This window comes from Molossus molossus, unplaced genomic scaffold, assembly GCF_014108415.1.
Source record: "Molossus molossus isolate mMolMol1 unplaced genomic scaffold, mMolMol1.p scaffold_m16_p_1, whole genome shotgun sequence".
In the NCBI taxonomy this organism is placed as follows: domain Eukaryota; kingdom Metazoa; phylum Chordata; class Mammalia; order Chiroptera; family Molossidae; genus Molossus; species Molossus molossus.
The window spans coordinates 217,514,618-217,539,854 of record NW_023425344.1 but is presented as its reverse complement, the minus strand read 5'-3'; the positions used below and the strand labels follow the sequence as shown (position 1 = coordinate 217,539,854).

The 25,237-nt window shown below is 42.2% G+C and overlaps 1 protein-coding gene across 1 annotated transcript in view; it reads right to left on the bottom strand.

The window, feature by feature from the left end:
* Nucleotides 1–1,490: 1,490 nt before the first annotated feature.
* RHOJ (ras homolog family member J) overlaps nucleotides 1,491–25,237 on the bottom strand; it is an 89,568-nt gene continuing 65,821 nt past the window's right edge. Inside the window, exons 3-5 of the mRNA XM_036265930.1 lie at nucleotides 20,984–21,148; nucleotides 19,120–19,215; nucleotides 1,491–2,712 (exon numbers count right to left, since the gene is read on the bottom strand). Of these exons, the coding sequence (XP_036121823.1) occupies nucleotides 2,566–2,712; nucleotides 19,120–19,215; nucleotides 20,984–21,148 (408 nt within the window). The 3' untranslated portion in view covers nucleotides 1,491–2,565. The remainder of the gene's footprint in view (nucleotides 2,713–19,119; nucleotides 19,216–20,983; nucleotides 21,149–25,237) is intronic.

The window sequence follows — 25,237 nt, the reverse complement described above, 5'->3', positions numbered from 1 at the left end:
ACTGTGAATGAGTTCGTCCCCGTGGCCCCCTGGGGAGGTGATGGCCTGGGAACCATTTGCCTCTTGAGTGTACACATGCAGACAATTCTTGGCAAACATACTGCTCTCGATTTTTCATTCACATCAATGAAAAGTGGAACGGCCCTCTAGCAAGATGTAACAATGCAATAATGTAACAAAACTGGCTGACGGCACTTCATTTATTACAGGGCTAAATGCTCATTACGTTCGTAAAGAATGAATTGATAACCTTGGCAGAGTTAAGTTTATACACGGTTGATTTCCATTTACAAAGGTAGAAAGTCCTTGTTTTCTCGTCAAGCTTTGACTTACAAAACTCCCGTTTTCTTTTAGGTTGTGAGGTGTGTGTGTGTGTGTGTGTGTGTGTGTGTGTAAGAGAATGTTTAGCAACTCAACTGGGGAGAAGGGAAATAGAATTTGAAATGTGGAAGAAGGGAAAACACATTTCAGAAATTTTAAAAAATAAGCAAACAAAACCCGCAATACTGAGGGGTTGTCCCGGAAGGTCTTAACAGAAAAGACCCACACCAGAAGCTCCTGTTTTTATGTGCTTCCTTCGGGAGCAGAAGGGACTAGAAAGACTGGATTTTTCTAATGGAAGAAGTGTGAATCTGAAAATTCTTAAACTAAAATTGGTCTAATTTCATGCTGCAAAAGGCACTTTGCTTATGCAATTGAAATAAAAAATAAAGTGCCTACCTGGGTGTTTCTAGGGTAATTGTAAGCAAATGAGCCTCATTAGAAGCCTTTGCAGTCTGTAATTAAAAGCTAGGAAGTAACTCACTCTGTGGTAAAAGATCCCTGGATGTTTGGAAGAGTCCTACAGAAAGGACACAACACCTTCTTGGGCTTGGTACTCACAGATCTAGCTGCTAAGTACACCTATGGAATAAAGACTATGGGAAATCGGGAGAGACAATATTGTAGTACCCGTTGTATTTGGAAATGTCATTTAAACAGAATGGGAGCTTACCCGGGCAAGCTGAGAAGTACAGTTGTCCCCCTGATCGATGGGTTCCAAGAGCCCTAGCAGATGCCTGCAACCAAATCCGGGATGTACTATGTTTTTTTCCTTCCCTATACATACTCACCTCTTCACTTACAGGAAGCACTTTACATCTTCTCTGTGGCATATCCAAATTGCCAGCATCACTACTCTTGCACTTTGGGGACATTATTAAATAAAAGAAGAGTTACTTGAACGCAAGCACTGCAATGCAGTGACAGTCGATCTGATAACTGAGATGGCTGCTAAGTGGCCAACAGACAGGCTGCCTATACTGTGTGGATACCGTGGAAAAGGGAGGCTCATGCTCAGAGTGGACAGAGCAGATGGTGCAGGATTTCATCACACTCCTCAGAAGGGCACGGAAATTTGAATGAATGGTTTGTTTCTGAAATTTTTCATTTAATATTTTCAGACCACAATTGACTTCGGGTAACTGAAACTGTAGAAATGGAAACCACAGATAAGGGGGTGGGGATGGGGGGAACAACTGTACTTTCAGTTGAAGCAAGAGTAAAGATGGAGGCACATTGGTTAACTTCTGGGGATTTTTGAACGCTTACTTTTTCATGCCCCATGGCCAGAACCTTCCTTTAGATCGGTTATTATTGGCTATGGGGGAAAGTGTGAAATTAAGGGAGGAAAAGGAGATGCAACAGGGAAGTGAGGGGGCAGGAAAGTTTACTTCGCTGAATAACAAACATTTTATATGATAAGTCTGCCATACTCTTCCCCCAATCAATTTGGTTGAAAAGCGAACATACTACTTTCTTAAACACAGTTCATTCTTAATTTGCCAGGACAACATATAATACAGAAAAAACAAAGCTACCTATCAAAGTAAGCATTTCCAGGGAGAATCTTTGGCAAAAAAATGTAACCTGCAACAATTCAGAGAGCACTTTCTTTCAACCAGGTTCACAGATCATGGCTCTGAAATTTCCAAAAGTTTAAACGTTTTCTTGTGTCTTCTTTTCGTCAGGCATCCGGAGGTACAAGTTGGTTCTAATAGCTTTGGCAGAAACAGGCTGAAGACAGAAACAAATATAAAATACTTTGTCTTTAGGCTGATTTGGCATAGATTTGTAAGGCCTGAGTAAACTGATAAATTAGTACGTTTCTTAAAACAATACGAATGATTGTAAGACACGTAGGTAGAAGAGCAGACTCGGAAAAAGAGGTTAGTATTGTATTCCCATGTTTGGTAAAAGACATCGAGGAAGGCCACCAGGCCCGAAACCGGGTGCCCTCGTCTTCCTGCGATGATGTGGGTCAGCTTCGTGAGTCCACGGCGGGGGAGGCGCACGGCGGTCTGCTCCCACGTGGTCCGCAGCGGCGAGGAACCGCCGGGCCTTCCCGTGGTGACGTGCGCTCTGGGGCAGGGAGGACGTGGCAGTGGCTGCGGCGGTGCTGGGAGGGCCGGGGCGGAGAGCAGCGTCTGTGCGCAGGGCCTCCTCCGACGGGCCCTCCGCAGGGGCTTAGGCCGCAGAGGCGGCGGCGTTCTCACCCGTAGGTGGGGGAGGGGGTGTCCCGCCACCTCAGATAATCGAACAGCAGCGGTGACACACGGAGCAGTGTTTCTTCTTCTTCTTGGGGTGGAAGATGGTGAGGATTGCTTCATCGAAGACCGCTTTGAGCCCTTTCTGAGTCAGGGCCGAGCACTCCAAGTAGCACTGTGCTCCGATCTGCAAACCAAGGCGACAAAGGCGTGAGAGGAGAAACCGAGGCGGCCCGCGGGCAGGTTTGCATTAGGTTTTTTTTCTTTTTCTTTTTCTTTTGCATTTTATTTTGTCTCTGCTATCCTGAATTTTTATATATTTTACTCTCTGCCATTTATAATCAATGGTCATGGATCACTTTTGGTGAGCAATACATTCTGAAAGTGATCCATAACCAGTTATTGCTTAGATAAGAATATAAAAATATGAAATTAATAGAGGATTGTGATATGGTTTCAATATATTTTGTGAACAACAGGCCTTAGCATCCTCTCCTTTGCACACAGAACGTGTAAATTTGGTACCAGTAAAATGTACCTATCTCCTGTACACAGCAAGGCAAAGTTTATCAGCCTTGGTTGATGAAACATATAGAGTGGGTGTTTGGTTTTACAGCTCATTCTTGAATAAAATGAAGTTTTGATAAGGTATCTCTCAGCAAGGTAATGTCCAATTGATGTTATTATTTGGTTTTAAGATACTTTCAAAGGCATATTTTAAAGGAGTTAAAAAACCTAAAGCATGGCCCGGCCTGTGTGGCTCAGTGATTGAGCGTGGACCCGGGCACCAAGAGGTTGCTGGTTCTATTCTGGTCAGGGCACATGCCCAGGTTGTAGGCCAAATCCCCAGTGGGGGGCATGCAGGAGGCGGCCAGTCGATGTTCTCTCTTGTTGATGTTTCTCTCTCTTCCCCTCCCCCTCTCTTGCTAATATCAATAAAGAAAAAAAATGAAAAACCCCCAAAGCATGTAAAAATAAAAATGATGAAATGCATTTATTCACAAAGACACCCTCCTTGTCAGTAGAAAGTCTATGTTAAATGATAAAATAGTTTGTGCTTGCTTAAGGCTTTATTTCAAAGCTTTTAATGATTTCGTACTACGGCATATTTGATAATCACAAAATCCCTCTGAGAAATATAGAAATTCAGGCCAGAACTTTTGGTTCTCATTAGAAAAACAGTAGGGCAGAGCAGACCATGTTTTGCAGTCAACTTCGGGAGATAATTCCTGACACGGAGATCCAGAGTTTATGAGAACTTAAACTCAGTATGAGCCAAAAGTTTGATGTGGGCCTTTTAATATTAAGGACATATAGAAACATGCTTCTATTATATGCTCACATTATAAGAATAACTGAAGAATCAAAGTAGGTTTAGAAGAGGGTAGCTGGATAGTGAGCTCCTAGAAACCACAGCAGAGAAACGACTAAATCAAGGTAGCAAAACCACCTGTGTATTAGGGCCAGTAGCTTATGCAAATAAGCAGGGCTGGTGTCACACGATAGGGAGAGGTGGGGACTGTGGTGTTCTGCAAAGTGCATGCCACCTCTAGAGCTGGCATATTACTCAGCTTTTGACAATTGTTGCCATGCAGGAATGTAGATTCACTGTTGCCCGGCTTTATATTTTTCAAGAGGAGTTGGACCTTTGGATTTTTAATATTTACCAATTTTTAAAATGCTCTGTGGGCAAAGCAAAACACTGATGAGGAATATGTTTGACAGCAGCCAGCCCGTTTGTAATGTGTGGACTTAAGAAATGTGTGGCTTAGCTTAGAATACAGTGGGAACAACCCCAGAAGGTAACATGCCTTGTTTACGGACATCCAAACAGAAAGTGAAAGAACTAGACCTAGAATCTAGGTCTCTCTTCTGTGTGTTCTTTGCCTTATTCCATGACAGTAACAGTGACCCTTCTCACTCAGCTTCTCTGAAAGAAGCTGTTTAAGTAGACAGTCAATGAAGTAAGGCTGCCCAGTCATTTGAAAGCCCACAGATATAAAAATGAAGCATGAAAATTGTTCTGATTGGGTCTAGATATTATGCTGTGTGTGTGTGTGTGTGTGTGTGTGTGTGTGTGTGTGTAGAGTGGTTACTGAATTAGTCAAAGGAAAACACTTAGAGAAGAAGTATTGGATCTTGAAGATCTATTTTACGGCTTTCATTTGCACCACGGCATGGCCTTTGGATTAGAACATAACTTGTTTCTCTTTATAATGATAAACAGTTGGATGCAAGAGAGGGATATTAGAGAACATTTTCCTAATAATGTCATGTTACATTTTGGGATTGTGTCCAATGCTCAAGATGAACACATGTGAAAAACACACTACCCTAATGAATGTGTCAACTTGACTGTTTTTAGTGTGCTAGCTCTTGTCAGTCATCCTTAAAAATACCCAGAAAGCACTGTGGGCCATTCTGTCTGGAATACCTCTCCTCAGTGAATTCCGAAGTTTCAAGAGAGCTGGGCTGAGCTCGGCTCATACATGAGTTCTGGGCCGTCTGGTCCTACAAGATGGGCCCGTGTACTCTCTCCTCGTCCCCCACACAGTGCTGCTCATGTGTCATAATTTGCCTTTTGATGGTGCAGGAGGAGCCCAAACTTGTCTTTCCCAATTCAGACATTTCTGAAGATAATGAAGTGGTAGACAAGGAATTCCTGTGTATCTGGGTTACTGTAACATTATTTTGTACTCACAATTCCAGGAAAAGTAGCAAGCAGATTTTGAGTGTGACTTGGGAATTGTGTGTGAGAAACAGAACCCAGTTACGAGGTGAATATTGTTAACCACGTAGCAAGTGCTCTGAGGGTCAGAGAGAAGAATTCATCCTCAAGGGGGGGGGGTCACAGCCGTGTTATAGGGAATGCTAAAGAGCAAACAAACGCCCCCAGGGGCCCCCAAGCCCAATGTGTACCCTCAAAGATGTGCAATGGAATATTGTTTCTGCTTTGCTTATGGAGGCAGCTACATCCTCTGCCCTTTGGAGCGAAGTGACTGCACAGCCCAGGATTTCGGAGCAGCCCGTCAGAGCTCAGGCTGTGCAGACCTTGTTCAGATATACCTGTTAGCAATCTGGAACGGGCCTCACCAAGATGATTTATTTTTAAGAAAAAAAAAACAGAGAATTCCAAAATGGTGGAGTGAACGGAGCTACACAGACCGTCTCCCAGAACCAAACTGGAATTACAACTAAAATAAAGACAAATTGACGGGAAAAAGCAACAGAAAAGCAGCTTGCGAGGACCATACAACGAGGGACACTGACTCCATCCCGGTAGGCTTGCGAAGGCGCGAGACGGGGCTGGGAGCCCACGGTCGGCAGCTCGGCAGCGGCCTCAGCTGGGAGCAGCGCCCTCGGGTCACACTCCCAGGCGGCTCCACAGCGCAGCCGGGACAGAGGCTGAAACAGCCACAGCCACTCACCTTGGGCTCCGGCAGAGGGAGGGCGGACTGGACTGGAACTGTGGGGGGACACTCGGGATTTGGAGGGTGCTCAGAGCTTTGGCTGAGTGCAGCCACGCAGGACAGTAGCCATATTGCTCCTTCCCAGGGCTCTGGGGAGAGGCAGCAGCCCCTCCCTCGAGATCCAACCCCACCCTGTGGGCCATTGAAGTGCTAATTGAGGCTCACAAACAACCAGCATCTGCCCCACCCTGGTGAAATCCCCTTACGCTGAGCACCTGAGGGAGTTTTTCAATCAACTGACAACCCAAAACTCATCAAGTAACCTAGACTGCTAGCCTCCAGGCAAAAAGCTAGCTGATAACAATACCTTTCCTGGGCTGGCAACTGTAACCAGGAAAGTAAGACTTGACAGTGGTGTTCAACGTGGGTCCTCCCTCGCTCATCTAAACCCAGGAGAGGGAGCCACAAACAGCAGAACACCAACACCCACAGGGAGAACTTGACAGGCTCCAAAGCCCACAGTGATAGCCAAAATGGTGAAACATAGAAAACAGAAGCCAAATGAAAGAGCAAGAGACCTCCACCGAAGATGAGATCAATGTGGAGCAGTTAGGCATGTTAACAGAGCTAGAATTCAGAGCCATGATCTCGAGGAACCGCAACAGCATGAGTAAGGGCATAGAGACGTGGAAATTAAACCAATTGGAAATTAAAAACCATCAAGAAGAGATAAAAAATGACATATCAGAAATGAAAAACACATTGGAAGGTTTAAAAAGCAGAGTAGAGGAAGCTGAGGACCGGATCAGTGATTTAGAAGACAGGGTAGAAAAAATCAACCAATCAGAAAATCAAAAGGAAAAAACTATTAAAAAACAGGAAGACAGCTTAAGAGAACTGTGGGACAACTGGAAACGTAATAATATTCGCATCATAGGAGTCCCCGAAGAAGAAGAAAATGAGCAAGGGATAGAGAATATATTAAAAAAAATAGTGACAGAAAACTTCCCTAATTTGGTGAAGGAAGAAGGCATTCAAGGTAAAGAAGCACAAAGAGCCCCAAGTAAGAAGAACCCAAACAGGCCCACACCAAGACACATAGTAATTAAAATGCCAAAAATTAAACACAAAGAGAGAATCCTAAAAGCAGCAAGAGATAAGCAACAGGTTACCTACAAAGGAAACCCCATAAGGCTTTCAGCTGACTTCTCACAAGAAACACTACAGGCCAGAAGGAATGGCATGAAGCAATCAAGGTCATGAAAAACAAGGATCTACCCAGCAAGGCTATCATTCAAAATAGAAGGTCAAATAAAGAGCTTCCAAGACAAAAAAAAAAGGCTAAGGCAATACATTAGCACCAAACCAACACTGCAAGAAATGTTAAAAGGACTGCTGTAATTAGCAGGAGAAATGGGAAGAAAAATAGAACCACACTAAACAAAAATGGCAATAAATAACTACATATCAATAATCACCTTAAATGTAAATGGATTGAATGCTTCCATAAAAAGACACAGAGCAGCTGATTGGATAAGAAAGCATGACTCATCCATATGTTGTTTACAAGAGACCCACCTCACAACAAAGGACTCACATAAATTGAAAGTGAAGGGATGGAAAAAAATTTTCCAAGCAAATGGAAAGCAAAAAAAGGTGGGGTAGCAATACTCATAACTGATAAAATAGATTTCAAAATGAAGGCCATAATTAGAGACAAAGAAGGACACTACATAATATTGGAAGAATCTATCCAACAGGAAGATATAACCTTGATAAACATATATGCACCCAATATAGGAGCACCTAAATATATTAAAAATCTTCTGGAGGACTTCCAAGGAGAAATTGACAGCAATACAATCATAGCAGGGGACTTCAACACCCTGTTGACACCACTGGATAGATCCTCTAGACAAAAAATTAGCAAGGAAACAGAGACTCTAAATGAAGCACTAGACCAAATGGATTTAATAGATATCTACAGAGACTACAGAATTCACATTCTTCTCAAGTGCACATGGGACATTCTCAAAGATAGACCACATGATAGGACACAGACAATCTCTACAAGTTCAAGAAGATTGAAATCATTATTAAGCATCTTCGCAGATGACAATGGCATAAAACTAGAAATCAATTGCAGCAAGAACATGCAAAGACATTTCAACACATGGAGGCTAAATAGCATGTTATTAAACAATGAATGAGTCACTGAGGAGATCAAGGAAGAAATAAAAAACTTCATGGAAACCAATGAAAATGAACACACAACAACACAAAATCTACTGGATGCAGCGAAAGCAGTTCTGAGAGGGAAGTTCATAGAACTACAGGCCTACCTCAAGAAACAAGAAAAATTTCTAATTTACTGTCTAACCTCATAACTTAAAGAATTAGAAAGTAAACAAAAAGAAAACCCCAGAGCAAGTAGAAGGAAGGAAATAGTCAAGATCAGAGCAGAAATAAATGACATAGAGATGAAAAAAACAATTCAAAGGATCAATGAAACAAAGAGCTGGTTTTTCAAAAGATAAACAAGATTGATGGACCCTTAGCTAGACTCACCAAGAAACAAAGAGAGAGAATCCAAATATACAAAATCAGAAATGAAAGAGGAGAAGTAACAACTGACACCACAAAAATACAAAAGATTGTTAACATCTACTATGAACAACTATATGGCAACAAATTCGACAATCTAAGCGAAATGGACAAATTTCTAGAAACACACAGTCTCCCAAAACTGGACCAGGAAGAGATAGAAAACTTGAACAGACCAATAAAACTAAGGAAATTGAAGAGGTAATCAAGACTCTCCCAGCAAACAAAAGCCCAGGCCCAGATGGCTTCACGGGGGAGTTTTACCGAACATTCAAAAACGAACTAAGACCCATTCTCCACAAACTATTTCAAAAAATTCAAGAAGAAGGAAGACTTCCAAACACGTTCTATGAGGCCAGTGTAATTCTAATTCCAAAACCAGAAAAAGACACTACAAATAAAGAAAACTACAGGCCAATATCCCTGATGAACATAGACGCCAAAATCCTGAACAAAATACTAGCAAATTGGATCCAGAAATACATTATAAAAATTATTCACCATGACCAAGTGGCATTCATTCCAGGGATGCAAGGCTGGTACAATATTCACAAATCAATAAATGTGATACATCACATAAACAAAATGAAGAATAAAAACCACATGATCATATCAATAGATGCTAAAAAAGCATTCGACAAAATCCAGCATCCATTTCTGATAAAAATGCTCAGCAATGTAGGAACAGAGGAATCATATCTCGACATAATAAAGGTCATATATGAAAGACCTACAGCCAACATCATACTCAATGGGCAGAAACTAAAAACATTTTCCTTAAGAACAGGAACAAGACAGGGATGTCCACTTTTGCCACTCTTATTTAACATAGTACTGGAAGTCTTAGCCAGAGCAATTAGACATGAGGAAAAAATAAAAGGGATCCAAATTGGAAAGGAGGAAGTGAAACTGTCATTATTTGCAGATGACATGATATTATACATAGAAAACCCTAAAGACTCCATCAAAAATCTAGACTTAATAAATTTGGCAAAGTAGCAGGATACAAAATTAACGTCAAGAAATCGACGGCATTCTTGTACACCAATGATGAACTCACAGAAAGAGAAACTGAAAAAACAATCCCATTTACCATTGCGGCAAAAAAATTAAGATACCTAGGAATAAACTTAACCAAAGAAGTAAAGGACCTATTTGTAGAAAACTACAGGACATTGGAAAAAGAAATAGAGGAAGATATAAAAAAGTGGAAGCACATACCCTGTTCATGGATTGGAAGAATTAATATCATTAAAATGTCCATACTACCCGAAGCAATTTATAGATTCAATGCAATCCCCATCAAGATACCAATGACATATTTCACAGAACTAGGACAAATACTTCAAAAGTTCATATGGAACCAAAAAAATTCCCGAATAGCCACAGCAATTTTGAAAAAGAAGGACAAAGTAGGTGGGATCACAATACCAGATATCAGGTTATACTACAAAGCGACTGTAATCAAAACAGCCTGGTACTGGCACAAGAACAGGCATAAAGACCATTGGAACAGAACTGAAAACCCAGAAATGGACCCAAGGCAATATGCTCAATTAATATTTGACAAAGGTGGCAAGAGCATACAGTGGAGTAAAGAGAGCCTCTTTAATAAATGGTGTTGGGAAAATTGGATAGCTGCATGCAAAAAAAAATGAAACTAGACCATCAACTTACACCATACACAAAAATAAACTCAAAATGGATAAAAGTCTTAAATGTGACCTGTGAATCCATAAAAATTCTAGAAGAAAATGTAGGCAACAAAGTTTCGGACATCATACGGAGCAGAATTTTCATTGATACATCACCCAAGGCAACAGAAACAAAGGAAAAAATGAACACATGGGACTACATCAAGCACAAAAGCTTCTGCACAGAAAAAGATACAATCATCAAAATGGAAAGTCAACCCACTGTATGGGAGAACATCATTGCCAATGATCCATCAGATAAGGGGTTAATTTCCAATATATATAGAGTGTTCATACAACTCAACAAAAGAAGACAAAGAATCCAATTAAAAAATGGGCAGAGGAGCTGAATAGACACCTCTTCAAACAGGACATACAAATGGCCAAGAGACATATGAAGAAATGCTCAACATCACTAATCATCAGAGAGATGCAAATTTAAACAACAATGAGGTATCACCTCACACCTGTCAGAATGGCTGCCATCAACAAATCATCAAACAACAAGTGTTGGCGAGGGTGTGGAGAAAAGGGGACTCTAATACACTGCTGGTGGGAATGCAGACTGGTGCAGCCACTATGGAAAACAATATGGTGTTACCTCAAAAAATTAAAAATGGAACTTCCATTTGACCCAGTGATCCCGCTTCTAGGAATATACCCGAAGAAGCCTGAAACACCAATCAGGAAGAATATATGTACCCCCATGTTCGTAGCAGCACTATTTACAATAGCTAAGATCTGGAAACAGCCCAAATGTCCATCAGTAGATGAATGGCTAAAAAAGCAGTGGTATATATACACAATGGAGTACTATGCAGCTGTAAGAAAGAAAGATCTCTTATCCTTTGAGACGACATGGAGGGACCTGGAAAGTATTATTCTAAGTGAAATAAGCCAAGCAGAAAAAGGCAAATACCACATGATCTCACTTATATACGGAATATAATGAACATAACAGTCTGAGGAATACGGTAGACCCAGAAACATGGAAGTAGGGCACAGACTGACATCCCTCAGAAGAGGGGGTGCGGGGTGGGAGGAGCTAAACCACAGAACTTATATGCATGTATGCATGACCAATGAACATGGACAACAAAGCCGGGGATGGGGCGGGGTGCTAATGGGGTAAAAAAAGAGAAACATCTGTAATAATAAATAAATAAGTAAGTAAATAAATAAATAAATAAATAAATAAAAGCAAAAAACACAAAGAAGTCAAGGAATGTAAAGTGAGGAAACACTTTTCTAATAACTTTTTTTTTTTTTGTATTTTTTTTTTTTTTATCCTCATCCAAGGACATTTTTCCATTTTTTGTACAGACAGAGTGGGAGGGGGAGAGAGGAAGAGAGAGAGAGGGAAACATCGATGTGAAAGGGACACATCGAGTGGCTGCCACCCGCATGACCAACCAGGGCCGGGGACAAACTGCAACCGAGGTACATTCCCTTAGCGGGAACCTAACCCGGGTCTCTCCGGACCGCAGGCGGACGCTCTAACCGCTGAGCCAAACCGGCCAGGGCTCTAATAACTTTTTAATAGCTAAATTTTATTGTCTCAAAACTGGGAAATTTATCAGAACATACAAGTATATGACAAGAAGAAATTGAAAACAAACAAACCCACAGTGACTCATCAAGTGGAAGAAGACCTAGTCCCCCTTCCAGGCTGCCCTTGCAGAGATGCGACAGGTTGCAGGAGAGGGAGTGTAATTTGAAGAAGAGAGGCAAAGAGGTTTTCCCAGCTGCAGGTGCACCTGGGAAGGCACAGAGGTTTAACAACGGTAGTTTGCTGAGCTAGACCTCGCGTTATATTACTACTTTTTAATTGTCCACAAGAAATTTATGGAGTAAGTCTCTCACCATCCTCATTTGCGACTCAGAAAACTGATGCCCAGCCAGGTTAGGTAACCTCTCTCAGGCCACACAGTAAGAAAATGGCCAAGACTGGAATCTGTCAGTCTCTAGAGCCAGAGCCTCCTCCGCTCTGTGGGGTTGTCTCTAGCCAATGTAAGGAAATGTGGCTGGAAGAGCAAAAGTAATGAACACATGGAGAAGAAAAGGGAAAGTAAGGCATTTCCTACGGATGGAGAGACGAGAAGAGGTTGGCAGAACAAACCGAGTAGGCTGGAATGTAAAGAGACGGCTAATCGCAGGGAAGTTCTTATTTATTATTTAAGAATTGAAAAAAGTACACAGATAAGGCACTTTGAGAGCAAGAAAAGAACCAAATAGCTAGTGCGAGAAAACCCATCTCCACAAATCCGTATTACGATCAAATTGCTGAAATAGGAAAAGCGTTTCTAAGCTCAGTGGATTTGCTGTTGGTTTTTTCAAGACTCTCAGAAGAGACTGCCGCTGAGGGTGCGATGTGGGCTGGCAGGGACTGTGGCTAACGGAAGGGTGGGCGTCTTATCTAAAAGCCTGTGAGAATTGTGGTTGATCTGGAAATGCTGGCTAGGTTTTCCAGGCCTGATTTTTTTTTTTTTTTTTAGGCCAGAAATGTGTATATTTATGTAAAGCTCCCAAATTGTTCAATGTTGCCACCAAATCCCATTAAAAAAACCTGTGTGGACTGATCAAAAGATTTGTAGGTAAAATTTAGCCCATCACTTGCCAATGTGCTGCGTAGGCTTCAAAGGGTTGTGCATGTACTGGTTCCTTGTTTGAAATTTTCTCCCCAGCCTCCTATCTTTGTCCACCCACCAAATATCCTTATCCTTTAAACCCAGCTCAGATGTTGGCTGCTCTAAGAAACTTTCTCTGAATCCTTCTCCCCTGAATGTATCCATCACTCTATCCTCTCTGGTACTTTGTACACTCATGTTGTATTTGTTCAGTTGGCTTTTGTTTACCTGTCTCCCTCCTGGAAGGAGAGAACCTGTGTGCCTTTGGCGGGCTGGGGTTGTCTCTCCCCATCTCTGGAACACAGACCTCAGTGATGAAATGGCAGGTGTCAATGACATCAGGAGAAAGAGGACATGGTTGGCATACAAAACAGGAGGGTAACGGTGGCTTCTGCAGTCAGGAGGAGAGTATTGAAGACTATAGTTGACTGACATGGCTGAACACTGATGACAGGTTTTTGCAGCAATGTTGCTGCTTTAAACCCCACCAGTGCCTGTTACAAATCCAGCAAGAAATGGGCTAAAACAGAGAGCAGAGCAGCGGTAACGAAGGCACGGGGTGAAGAAGGTGGCAGGAGAGAGCAAAAAGGGGCCAGAGACAGAGAAAGGAGAAATGGGAAAGTGTTTTATCGAGAAAAAACTCAGGAGGTCTTAACTTAGAAAATCATATTTCAGTTGTATCAGGTGGGATTGGGAAAGAGAATGTACAAAGAATTATAATCTTAGAACTAAAGTGTGGCAAAGCTCCTGGCACATATCGGGTATTCAGTCCATTATTGTTGAATAAATCTAGCAGTATGGACATACACAGATGAGCAAAGAGTGGGAAAAGTAGACTGAAGATTGAAAAACACAATGATGAAAAGAAGAGGGAGGATCAGACAAGTACAGGGATAACAATGACTATGTATCATAAATGGATACAAAGTATTTATATAAGTATGGTTGACTTTGGAGTGTAAAGAACTATAAATTTGTATGATATAAAGATGTCCTTTAAAAATAAAATGCCATTTGAGAGCAAAAAGAGATGATAGATGAGAAATGTGTCGGAAAATGAAAAGTACTGAACAAAAGGAACTGAATATGACAAATCTCAACTTGCAAAGTCTTTAAGTTGTGGGGAGAATATGCACATTAAAACATGGGCCTTCAGCATGTACAGAAGCCCCATACCTAAGGATTTCTTTTCAGATTAGAGGAGGGGGCAGAAGAACAGGGTGGTCAAAGCCCACTGTCACGTCTCGGCTCTGCCGCCTCCTAGTGGTGGGACTCCACTCTGAGTCTGTTTTCTCTAGGAAGGTGGGGAGAAGAACACACACCTCGGGACCGCTGTGAGGATTAATGAAGACAAGGCATGCAAAGCGCTTGGCACCAAGCCTAGCACACGCAAGCACCCCTACATGCCAGCTGTTATTATAAACGACTTGACAGGAAAGTCAGGGAGCAGAGAAACTTCAAGCATCTCTATAATTATACAAATTGTGATGAAACAAGTTAAACTCTTGCTTAGTTTTCTTCTAAATTGGATTTTGTAAGCTAAACATGATTCTCTCTGTATCTGAGCGCGGTTGCTAGGAGAAACTGGCAAAAGGCGATCAAGTGGCGAACTCAGCCATTGTTCCTAAAATAAGTACAAAATGAGATGGGAGGCTTTGGAACGACTTCTTTTCAGAGGGAAAAAACAACTTTCCAAATGAGAAGTCAGGCCAGGACGCTGATGATGGTGGGAGACAGGCCAAAAGCAAGGGATACAGAAACAACACTCCTGCAAAAAGCTGGTGCTGGGCCTCCGGGACCGCCTTGTGGTGGAAAATGTAAGGCTGGGAGTCACATGCAATTATTATTATTATTTTTTTGGTGATACGTGCCCCTAGCGGGAACTGAACCCGGGACTCTCCGGTTTGCAGGCTGACGCTCAACCGCTGAACCAAACTGGCCAGGGCACAATTATTTATGGAGGTATATGTTTGTGCACCTTAGCAAGATCATTTAAGCTGGATGTTTGAGGAAAAGATAGAAGAACCTATATAACCATTTTACAGGAGGGAAAATAAATGGTTGGAGGCAATTTACACATGGTCAGGCACACAGGTGTGACGTCCACAGAGCTGGAGTAAAATTGTTTGTGTTATTATCAGCTGTGTGAATTAAACATGTTTATCTTCCTAAGACTCTGTTTCCTCATCTGTAAGAAGAGACAAACACTGTCTGCTTAGCAGAGTTAGCACGAGGCTGGAATGAGACAGAGCTTACAAAGTGCAGAGTATACTAGGACTTCCGGTCAAGACTGCGGCGTAGGTAACCGCGGTATCGGGTCCTCCCACAACCACATCAAAGTTACAACTAAACTACAGAACGACCATTATTCAAAACCACCTGAAATCGAACTGAATGGAAGTCCTACAACTACGGAGTTAAAGAAGAAGCTGCATCGAGACTGGTAGGAGGGGCGGAGGCAGACGGGTTGGTCCCACACCCACGTGTGGTGATAAAAATCAGGAGGACACCTCGGCTGGGAAGGTCCTTCCTGAGGACTGAGGGGTCCCCGTCCCACACCAGGTGCCCCGCTCAGGGTTCCAGTGCCAGGAAGAGAATCCCCATAACTTCTGGCTGGAAAAACCAGCGGGAACTGAGTCTCAGGGAGGCTGAGGCGGCTGGAGCCCCAGGCAGCTCCTTAAAGGGCCCGCGCACGGACTTATCGGACTCACACCCTCCAGGCCCCAGTGTGGGGGAGACAGCTTGAAAGGCACTAGAGACATATGGGGAAGAACTGAGTAGTTTGTCATTGGAACGAGGGCTGGAGAGGCGGCTTTCTCCTGGACAGATGTCTTTTTCCTTTGGTGAGCCCTTCCCTGGGGCGGCAGACAGTCGCCATATCTGGGACTCCAGCAACCTGGTTCACACTGGTAGCCCCGCCCTGGTGATTCCTTGAGGCCCCGCCCCACCCAACTTTCAGGCCCACCCAAGCTGTTGCCCGTTGTTTTACCATAGGATCAGCCTGTCTTGGATCCTGCTTCAGGTTGTCCTAAATTCTTTCAAACGAGCAGCATCTGGTCTCAGCTAGCCCTATACCTCTCATTAAGTAATACACAGAAACAAACACAGGGAGGCAGCCAAAATGAGGAGACAAAGAAACAGGTTCCAAATGAAAGAACAGAACAAAACCCCAAGAAAAGAACTAAGCGAAATGGAGATAAGCAACCTAACAGATGCTGAGTTCAAAATACTGCTTATAAAGATGCTCAATGAACTTAGTGAGAACCTCAGTGAACTTAGTGAGGGCCTCAAGAGCAAAAATAAAAAGAAGCAGTCAGAAATGAAAGATGCACAGTCAGAAATGAAGGAGGCACTAACTGAAATAAAGAATAATTTACACAGATTCAATAGTAGAGTAGGTAAATCCAAGAAGCAAACCATCAATTTGGAATATAAGGAAGCAAAAAATGCCCAATCAGAACAGCAAAAAGAAAAAAGAATAAAAAAAAAAAATGAGGATAGTGTAAGGAGCCTCTGGGACAACTTCAAGCGTGCCAACATTCGCATCTTGGGGGTGCCAGAAGGAGAAGAGAGAGAACAAGAAATCGAAAACCTATTTGAAACAATAGTGGCAGAAAACTTCCCTAACTTGGGAAAGGAAACAGACATATAAGTCTAGGAAGCACAGACAGTCCCAAGCAAGATGAACCCCAAGAGGCCACATCAAAACACAATCATCAAAATGCAAAGGTTCAAGACAAAGAGAAAAATCTTAAAAGCTGCAAGAGAAAAGTGGTTAGTTACCTACAAGGGAGTTCCCATAAGACTGTCAGCTGATTTCTTTATTTTATTTTATTTTTTTATCCTCACCCAAGGAGGACACTTTTCCATTTTTTGTTCAGATAGAGTGGGAGGGAGAGAGAGGAAGAGAGAGAGAGAGAAACATCAATGTGAAAGGGACACATTGAGTGGCTGCCACCCGCATGACCAACCAGGGCCAGGGACAAACTGCAATCGAGGTACGCTCCCTTAGCGGGAACCGAACCCGGGTCTCTCTGGACCACAGGCCGACGCTCTAACCACTGAGCCAAACCGGCCAGGGCTGTCAGCTGATTCTTAAAAGAAACTTTGCAGACCAGAAGGGAGTGGCAAGAAATATTCAGAGTGATGAAATGCAAGAACCTACAACCAAGATTACTCTATCCTGCAAAGCTGTCATTTAGAATCAATGGCCATATAAAGAGTTTCCCAGACAAGGAAAAGCTAAAGTTCATCACCACCAAATGATTATTATATGAAATGTTGAAGGGTCTTCTTGAAGAAAAAGATAAAAAAATATGAGCAAACAAAATGGCAATAAATACATATCTATCGACAATGGAATCTACAAACAAAATGAACAGGCAGAACAGAAGCATTCTCATAGATACAGAGAACATTTTGTTTGTTGACAGATGGGAGGGGGGTTGGGAGAACAGGTGAAAACGGTGAAGGGATTAAGAAGTACAAATTGGCTGTTAAACTGACAAACCTCAAAGGGAAAGGGGGAATGGGGGTGGGAAGAGGTAAACCAAAGAACTTATATGTATATATGCATAACCAATGAACCCAGACAACACTGTGGGGAAAGCCAGGAGGGGGGCAGGAATGGGAAGGAGGGGGTCAATAGGGAAAAAATGAGGAATATTTGTAATACATTCAACAATAAAGATAAATTAAAAAAAGTAAAGTGCAGAGTATACTAAGAACTCCAAGAGTCTGGCTGGTGTGGCTCAGTAGTTGAGCGTCGACTCATGCACTAAGAGGTTGTCAGTTCGATTCCTGGTCAGGACACATGCCCAGGTTGTGGGCCCAATCCCCAGTGGGGAGCATGCAGGAGGCGGCCAATCCATGTTCCATCTCATTGATGTTTCTCTCTCTCTCTCACTTACTCTCTCTCAAAATCAATAAAGGAAAAACAATTTTTATAAGAAGTCCAAGAAAGGCTCACACGGGCAGTTCTGATATTACTATTCACAGAAGTAGGAAGCATTCAGTCTCAAGTATTTGTGCGATATTCTCATGTATCACACCCATAAAAACAATTTTATTGAACTGGTTTCTATTCAAGTGTATTGTACTTAGTTTTGGTACTTATATGAAAGTTCTTTTTTAAACATTTATTTTCTTTTTTCCGTCACCATTTATCCCCTCTATGCCCTCCACCACCCTCCCCAGACAGCACACTGCTGTCCACGGCCATGAGTTCTCTCTCTCTTTTCTTTTGTGCTTGATCCCTTCACCTCTATGAAAATTTTAATAAGAGGAACACATATGCTGTTGTTAATGAAACATTTACAGTTAATTTGTTCTTGATCAGTTCAAACAGGTGCCTCCTAACAGCTTAAGGCATGCACTTTGCAGGGTTAATTTCTTTAGAACATAACAAAAATTTCTGAAACCTGTGGCCTGGGTTGATAGATTTGTGGCTAAATCAATGAAGGGTGGATTCAGGTTATGAAAAAGGATTTATAACCCTTTTCGTGCATGAAGTCCCTCTTCCCCTTTGTCTATTGTAGTGTCTGCCTTTCCACACATCCTGGTGGTTATTGGGAGACAAAGATTTGGTATCTGGCAAATATTTTCTAAAGTACCCCCCCCCCGGCCCCCCAAATGACTATTCACATTAAGCTCTCAAGAGTGCAGAAAGGTCTGTGGAAGCCATTCCAGCTGTGAGCGCTGCTGTCACCCGCGGCTGGATTCTCCAGCTCGTCGCCTTCGGTCTCTTACTCCTCCAGATGCTGTTTGTGACATAAGCCAGCCTCTCTCAGTGGCCATGCATTATGTGGTGAGACATACTGAACAAATATAACCCTGCCAGATGCTTTACCTAAGTTTCTCCCAAGAAAACCACAAAATGCCTTTTATGGGGTCATTTAAATGAGTTACACTGATAATAAGCAGTGAGATTTACAAATACATATCTAATGACTCTCTTTATTCATACGAAATATGGCAAGTGGATATTCCAGAGGTTGCTAAATCAAATGCTAAGTGCTTCAGCTGTTTTGAAATTCACCAAGTTTCTTTCTTAATAAAAAACAGATAATGCTGGCTGACAAGAACGCTAACCAAATGGTCCCTCTGGCCTAACAGGAACAGAGGGGAGGATCTAAAGCCGAGAGAAGACTCTGAACACCGTGCACTTTCAGCGCAAAAGCCTCCGTAGCTCACACATTCCAAAGCATACGCCAAACGCTTCTCAGCATGCATTTAACATCAAATTCAGGTCTGACCATACCGCTTTGGCCAGCTTCACGCCGTGCTCGTAAGTGAGCGGTTTCTCTTTCATGTACAGCAAACGGGCCAAGGTTTTGGGGTCATCACGGAGATCAATCTGGCAAAAAACACATGTGATAAATTTATTCTTTCTTTCAGGCATGATCAGGTATTTTAAACTGTGACATAACAGATTCCCCGCACCTTGACACCTATGAAGTTGGCAGATTTTTCTTTAAGGAAGCACATCCACACACCCATAGTATGTCTAAAAATTAAAGTGACTTCTTTGTAAATGTATGTATCAGTGTTTCTTGTCCTTTCCCTTCAAAGGAGTGACCCTGGAGCAGAGGACTTGATCCAATGATTCTGTGGCTGTCTCAGATGTTTTTGAAATTTCCTATTTATTTCTAGCGCAATCTGATAGGACATACAAGATAATTGATTCGTCTCATTACCTTACAATGATACTCATTTGATCCCAAATTATAGTATTCATTTTAATAGGCTATTTTCTGGCAAATAATTTGGCTTTTCTAAACCAAATCATCGCCCTCAAAGGGATGAAGATTTGCCACCCGTGAGGATCTTCTAACAAGTATGCTGTGGGCTCTGAGGGCAAGTCCTGAAGAGGGATTTCCAAAGGGTTTGCTCATTAATCTTTTCAAAGGTAGAACGACTCTGAAAAGAGCATGCATGTTTGGATTAGGTTTTATAATCTACTTAAATATTTTAGTTGCTTTGAAATCTCACTGTGTATGAGAACCCAGTTTGTGTTTTAAACAAAAACCAATATATATGTTAGGGTCCCATTTATAAGCATATTGGGCAGCCTTACTAATTTGTGTAGTTTTTTTGTTTTTGGCCTTAATTGTTCAACTTAGTGCTCGAATCATATGCAGATGTTCGCATGTCCCATCACCTATCTTGGCAGCAGGAGGTCCCATCTCCATGAATATGGTCAAACACTATGGTCTAGAGTCGAGGCAAAGAACTTCACTTAAATAATTAACTTTCAGAGCAGAAGCATCAACTGAATTGTGACTTATGAATGTCTTAATTATATGTCCATATCGTCTCTGGAAATTATTTTTCTTTCTTTTGTGTTCTTTAAAAAATTTCTCGTTGTCATGCAGCATATACAATGAAAGACAGAAAGTGGCAGCCTGCGAAACAGGTAACAACAAAACCCTTCAGGATTTCTCCTTTTTCCGTCTTTGGGATAGAAATTTGGGTTTAACATAGCAAAGAACAAAAGCTGTTTAAAACTCTAAAAAGTGGGAACAATATTGAACGCCTTTGTGGAATTACTGTTGCAAATTCAAACCATGAAACTTTATTAGCTCTCGAAACACTTTCAAGGTTTCCCCAGCGGCAGTGCTGTTTGCCCGGTGTATCTGCTTTTACGGGGCTCTGAGACCTGGAGACCAGGGCGTCTGGAGGGGTATAGGGGTTACCAAGGCCCGCTGTCACAATGTGACCATTCTGATTGCTGGGGTCACTTTGACATTCACACCTATTCTGTGACTTTCAAAGAAGCATGGTTCTTAGATATAAAATACATTAGGTGATAGTGTAACTGACATCCCCACTTCATTGCTCTGGCTCAAGGCAATTTGTTATTTAAAAATAAGAGGCCGAGAGATTAATTTGTAAAGGTCACACCAAAACTTCCTGCTTCACATTAAATAGCTCTATTGTCTTTTCAACTATGGCTAAATAATTATGCAGATCTTAGGAATGGCTGTTCACAGGACCCCTCTCTCTGAGATCCTCTTCTACAGTGTTTGTGGACTAGGATGTTCAGGAGACACCGGACGGGTCTTCTCCTCTCGGCCACCCTCCCGCTGCCTGCCCTGGCCTGCCGTCGCCGCCCTTTATCCGACCTGGGTCCCTATGAGGACGTAAGGCACGTGGGGCATGCAGTCCTTCAGCTCCGGGACCCACTCCTCCTGGACATTGTGGTAAGAGGCAGGATTTACGACCGAGAAGCAGATCAAAAACACATCGGTGTTGGGGTACGAGAGAGGGCGCAGCTGGTTGTAGTCTTCCTGTGGGGAGAGCAAAGAGTTTGTTCAGCTGGCTGAGGCGGGTCCCCTGTGGTTCAGGGAGCCACCCACACGGCCAGATCCCACTGTGACCCCGTGCCCTCCCGGCCCCCCAGAATCTGGCGCTCCCTCATAGTCCTAGAAATAAAGGAGCCATCGGTTAGGAAAACACCTTTTTGTTGTGGATGGAGATTATAAATTACTCTCTTTTAAGATGAACTTTAAAAATCTATTTAACAGCCTTAGTGAGGTAATTTCCATACCATAAAGCTCACCCACTGAGTGTATGTAGTTCAATAAGTGTTATTGAACTCTGCTGTCGCCTTGGGGCTGTGCTTTGCTTAACGTGGGCTTACGTTACCCGGCCACTGGCCAGCATAGAAGTTCTCTCCTTATACGATTTAAAAAATGACATTCGAATTTAATGTAGAAAAGCTAACTAAAATGCAAAACAAGGAGTTCTTGCCAAATCAGACACCACGACAGTCGAAGAAATATGTTGTATGAGGGTTTAGAGCTCAGAATTTGGGATTTGTTCTGAGTCTACCTAAAGGTCACAGTGTGGTCTAATAAATAAAATGCAGCTTAATTATTTTCTCCCCAAAGACTTTTCTGACCAGGCTGTGCTCTGGTTGAACAAGATGTTTATGTATATGCTATTTTAGTGGGAGATGATAAAGACAAAGTGAAACACTGGATCATCTCAACTTTGGGAAAATGTCAGCAAGTACCTTTTATTGTATGTAAAACGTTTTAGGAGGTTCCAAGGTAAAATCTGCTATTTCAATAGGAGATTTTATATACTTTCACAGAATTTAGTAACACATAAGCCAAAAGTAATTTTATGAGTACATGTGTATACTTTTACTATATATATGTATGTACTATGCACACCTACATGTCCTCACACACCATAGTATGACATATGTGTTCATAGATACCACATATACTTTACATGTGTATATTTTCTGTACACACACACATACATAGGTGCACCCAAACCTGTATGTTCACACTTATCACATACATTTGTATATAGACAAGGGCAGCATATGATTCATTTATTAGGTCCTGACTACTGTTGCTAATATTTAAAAGAATTATAAAACTCATTTATGCTCATTGCAAAAATGTGAACCTTCCAGCAGTACATGGGGTAAAAATGCAACTTTGTTTTCATCTCTGGTGTGACCTCTAGTTTTTCCTCTGTTCTAGAGGAAGCCACTACTTAACAGTATCTTGTGAAGTATTTTATACATTTTTTCTTGTGTACATTTTATTTTTTCATCTACAATTCAATTATTTTTGTTAAATGTTTACATTCAATATTATTATGTTTTCATGTGTACTGCACAGTGGTTAGACAATCATACACCATACACAGTTATTACATTATTGACTATATTTCCTATGCTGAACCTTACATCCCCGTGGCTATTTTATGACTTCCAATTTGTACTTCTCAATCCCTTCCCCTTTTTCACCCAGCCCCACCCCACCCCACCCCCTGGCAACCAACAGTTTGTGTCTGTGAGTCTATTTTCTATTTTGTTTGTTCATTTATTTTGTTATTTAGATTCCACATATAAGTGAAATCATATGATATTTGTCTTTTCCTGTCTGACTTATTTCACTTAGCATCATACTGTCTAGGTCCATCCATGCTGTCACAAATGGTTAAGATTTCATTCTTTATTATGGGCAAGTATATTTTCCATTATATATATGTACCACAGCTCCTTTGTCCACTTATCTACTGATGAGCCAAGTATTTTATACTTATTTACATATACAATGTACTTGTTTAGTTTAAAAAGATAAATTGATTATACAGTTCATATTGTTTTGCCACTTGTTTTTAAACGATACGTCACGGATACTTTATTTTTATTATTATTTTTTTAAGTTTATCTTTATTGTTGAAAGTATTACAGATGTCCCTCCTTTTTCTCCCACTGACACCCCCTCACCTTCTCCGCACTGTGTCTGTGTCCACTGGTTATGCATACATGCACATCAGCTCTTCGGTTTATCTATTCCCATCCTCCCCCCTTCCCTCTGAGGTTTGTCAATCTGTCATGGATATTTAAAAGTAGCAACATCACCATCTTTCTGTTGACTCTACTGACTTTTCTTTAAAAGGGAGAGCACACATACAGGGTGGGGCAAAACTAGCTTTACAGATGTTCACATGGAAAATAATACAATATTAATAAATAATAATAATACAAGAATAAACTTTCGCATACTCACAACTGTAAACCTACTTTGCCACATCTGTACATGTGCACACGTGACTGGAAGTCCCTTAGACGGTTGGGGATGGTCAGGGTTGGCGGGCATGCATTTGTATATTGTTTAGCTGTTCCAGGTACCCAGTGTGCAGGGCTCAGGCCTCACGCCTGCCGCTGGGCCTACTGCTAGTGCTATAAAAACCTAAGCACAGCCCTGGCCAGTTTGGCTCAGCAGTTAAAGCGTCGGCCTGCGGTCCAGAGAGACCCGGGTTCGGTTCCCGCTAAGGGCACGTACTTCGGTTGCAGTTTGTCCCCGGCCCTGGTTGGTCGTGTGGTGGCAGCCACTCGATGTGTCCCTTCACGTCGATGTTTCCCTCTTTCTCCCCCTTCCTCTCTCTCCCTCCCACTCTATCTGTACAAAAAATGGAAAAATATCCTCGGGTGAGGATAAAAAACAAAAAACAAAAACAAACCTAAGCACAGGTTCCTAGCCGCCTAAACAAAATGCAAAGCAAGATGGCAAGGATGCTGAAAAATCCCCAAATCCTAAAAATAAACCGAAAGAATAAAAAAATTCAGTTACTGTGGGTCATTTACCATATTTCAATTGAAGCAGATAAGTGGAGTCGGGCTCATTGCTGGACGAGCATTCGTCATGCTGGGCAGTGGGGCCATGACCACTGGTTGCTCCGTAGCTGAGCCGTGCCCATGCCCATGTCTGTGTGTGAGGTGGTGGCAGCAGGGGGTGGGGAAGGGGACAGTTCATCCGTTGTTTCTAACCTCTCCTCTGGACACAACTGGCCCTGAAAACTCAACCTTCTCTCCCATGGTCTCTCTGCCTCTCTTCTTTCTCTCTGGGGCTCTCTCTCTCCGAGTAGCCATGAGGCCCACACGCCATAACCTGCAACTGCTTATGACACCACCTGCCCTTTGCCATTTATTCCTCCTCCTTGGAATGTCATAGATGGAGCAGGTACCATGTTGACTTTTTCTCATGCCCCACTTGTACTCTGTCCACAGCAAATATTCCATAAATGCTGTTGACTGACTAGATGACACTGGGTGGTCGGTGACCTGCAAAAGAACACATGGCTTTTCCATGGGTCACTTCCTTTGGTAGAATCACCTGGGGAGTTTGGAGAACATCTTGATACCCTGTTAGCCAACTGCCTGCCTCTACCCACTCTCCTACTCTGGGACCAACTAAATCAAAATGTCTGGAGAGTGGGCTTGCCTATCTGGGTGTTCTGACTTCACTGTCTGGGATTGAGAACCACTGACTTACATCCTTATCATCTTCACCATCAACCAAAGATATATCGAGGGCTTACTCCTAAGGGCCAGGCACTGTTTCAAGCACTGACACGCATTATCCCGTGGAACCCTCACTCCTGGAAGGATGGTGCCATCAATGTCCACATTTCACAGAAGAGGAAGTTAAGCTTAAGAGAAGTTCGGTAATGGACAAATGTCACGGAACCATTAAATATCAAGATGGGGTGTTCAGCCTGAAATCCAACTCTAGCTCTTAACTGTGACCACACTATTTGCTTCAGAATTTAAAGTGGCAGGTTAAGCATTTTCTTGGAAATTCAGTTATCCAGGAATCTTAATATAGACTCATGCTTTAAAGACCCAGGGAGCTAAACAATTTGGAGACCATGGGGGTTAGAGTATCTATTTCACAGGCTGCATCTGCTAGAAAATACCACCAGATGGCAGCAGACACTGTATATTTAAAACCTCAAAGCCAAAAAAACCAAAAATTGGGAAAAATGTCACAACTAGATGAGGTAGGAGCAGATACGGGTAGTCTGAAAGCACCCTGTCTATTTGAGTCTTACCCAGAAGCTGTCAA